The 2,527-nt window shown below is 57.4% G+C and overlaps 1 protein-coding gene across 1 annotated transcript; it reads right to left on the bottom strand.

The window, feature by feature from the left end:
* Nucleotides 1–300: 300 nt before the first annotated feature.
* Nucleotides 301–2,526, bottom strand: ADAM30 (ADAM metallopeptidase domain 30; the record flags this gene model as incomplete). Its single annotated transcript, XM_004689478.1, has 1 exon — nt 301–2,526. A coding segment is annotated over one exon (2,226 nt), but the record flags the coding sequence as incomplete, so codon positions are not given.
* Nucleotide 2,527: the final 1 nt, after the last annotated feature.

Raw genomic sequence — 2,527 nt, 5'->3', positions numbered from 1 at the left:
CGAGGGCCGGGCAGGGCCGGCCCTCAGAGCAGTGGGCCGGCCACTGCTAGAGGGCCTGTGTGTGGCTTCCAACACTGAGCTTCAGCGCTAAGGAACGACCAGGACGGTCTTTCATATTTCAAACTTCATCAAAGAATCAAGTAACACAGGAAAGTAAAGTGCACTGAATCTTTTCTCAAGAATATCCTAAATTTGTTGACCCATCTGGAAAGAAAGTTAAGTAAAAAGAATTGAAAGAGAAAGGTGGAGTCATTTGAATAACAACTCACTGGTCCAATATCGCATCCCGTGCCGTGAGGCCTACAGATTCCAGAGGTGGAACGGGGGTCTTGTGATTCTCTTGGCTTTGAGTCGTGCTCCTTGGGCGATCATGGATGAATCCGCCGCCTGTTTTGGCATTAGGAAATTTTTTATTGTGTTCTTGAAAAACACAATAATCACTGAGATGACAAATAAAGCGAGACGTGAGAACAGCAGGGCCGCAACATAAACTGAGAAAGGGACCTTTTCTTGCTCTGTCCCCGCGGGCCCGCTGTCTACGCTGCCCCCAAACCCGGCCACCTCGCAGAAGGGGGGGGCCCAGCCGTACATGCAGTGACAGTGCTTTCTGTTGTTGCACACGCCACGGTAGTTGCACTGCTCTGGCAAACAGTCAGACTGGAGGGCCGCCTGTCTCTCCACACACGTTCTGTTCATACACACTCGGTTCATACCGCAGGAGGTCCCGTCACTGATGACCCCCACGTCGGGGATGCCCATGGGGGCCATGGACAGATGGTAACCCACCCCCCAGCACTCCAGGTTTTCTTCCCCCAGATGAGTGGAAATGACAGTGTAGTGATCTGGTAAGCTGGGGATGGACTTGACGTTGATGCACTGTATCCTGCCACAGAGCGAATTCTGCCTGCTGCACACTTCATAGGAATTCATCCCCTTAACCCTGCAGTTCCCGTACTGGTCGCCGATGGTGTTGACAGCCTCGTAGCACTGAGAAGGAGCCTCCCGCGCCTCGGGCCCAAAGATGCTCTGGCACTGCATGTATCTGGATCTACACCCCTTCTTGAAACAACTGGCTTCATACTTGCAAGGAGTTCCATCCCGCTTATAGAGGTCCTCTGGGCACACCGCGGACCGTCCGTTGCAGTATTCTGCAAGGTCACATTCGTTTTCCTCCCTCCTGCACAGGTACCCAGGTGGACGAAGGCGACAGTTGTCACAGCAAAGCCCGGTGCTGCAGTTGGCTCCACGTCGGAGTTTGCAGTCGGCTTGGCAACACGGGTCATGTTTACACTCCTCGCCTGAACCGCAGTCACACTGCTCATTCTCTTCCACAATTTTGTTCCCACAAGTCTTAAGCTCAAAACGTGTTTCTGGGATATTGTTGAGACAATGTGCATCGACATTTGTGTAGGCCAGAAAGTCGACGTAACTACAGTTACTGAAGCCGGAGACGCCGGTGCCCATGAGGCAGCTGTTCCGGCCCTGACACACACAATACTCAGTGTCGTGCTGCATCCGGAGGACGTGGCCTAGGGCATGTGCAGCGAAAGTTACGGGGATGTGGAGATTTTTCTCTCGAAAAGCACTCATAGAGCCAGAGTCACTTGCAGAGCACACGTTGCCTGAGTGCGCTGTGATGCTGTCGAGGAAGAGCTTGGTGAAGTATAAGTGAGCCCAGTCATGTGTGACCCGAGGATTTATAGATACAGTCCTGTAGTCCACAAATTGCTTTAAAGCCAGAGATATTTCTGGAGCATTCAGGTTGATTTTGTCTCTGTCGGTCCACACTTCCAGAGCGCTGAGGTGTATCCGCAGGTGGACATCCTGAAAGAAAGTGTCCATGATCCCCGCCATAATGATGCCATCGCTGACGACCTCGCTGAGGTTGGACTGGGAGTACAAATACCTGCCGTGGTCGAAGGCCAAGGCCATCTCCAAGTACTTGGTGTGCGGGTAGCCCTGCGCCCGGTCCCTGGCCGTGGCCTGGGCGCCCTCGGGGCCCGCCTGCCTGGCGGCCCCCTCCTCGGCCAGCGGGCAGAGGTGGCGCAGGGGCCGCGCCTCGTTCTTCAGGAGGTAGACGACGTGCTCGAAGCTGGGCGAGGCCTTGAGCGGCTCGATCTGGTAGCGCCTGGCGCCAATGCTCAGCACCCCTCGCAGGCCGCCGCCCATGCACGTCGACACGGTGGCGCCGGACTCGGGGGCGCCCTGCACGGCGCCCGCGTAGCTGCAGCCCCTGGGGACGTAGGGGTGGTCCTCCACCAGCCGGCCCTGCGGCGTGAAGGAGAAAACCTGCAGGTTGCGCGGCAGCAGAAGCCGCTGGGGCCGCAGGCGCAGGACGAGCCTCTGGCCCTGGACCTGGAGCAGGTAGGACACTTGGCGGGTGTCCCCCCGCGGGCCTCCCGGCAGGCTCAGCCTCCTGGGGGTGGTGACCTCGTAGGAGTCAAAGCCCCAGTCCGCGTGGAAAATGGGCTCCTGGCCCACACAGCCCGGGAGGAGCAGCAGCGGCAGCAGCGGCAGCAGCGGCAGC

The sequence above is a fragment of the Condylura cristata genome, unplaced genomic scaffold, assembly GCF_000260355.1.
Source record: "Condylura cristata isolate star-nosed mole 26May11 unplaced genomic scaffold, ConCri1.0 scaffold00026, whole genome shotgun sequence".
NCBI classification, from domain to species: domain Eukaryota; kingdom Metazoa; phylum Chordata; class Mammalia; order Eulipotyphla; family Talpidae; genus Condylura; species Condylura cristata.
The sequence above is the reverse complement of the archived record's forward strand: the minus strand, read 5'-3'. Positions and strand labels throughout refer to the sequence as shown.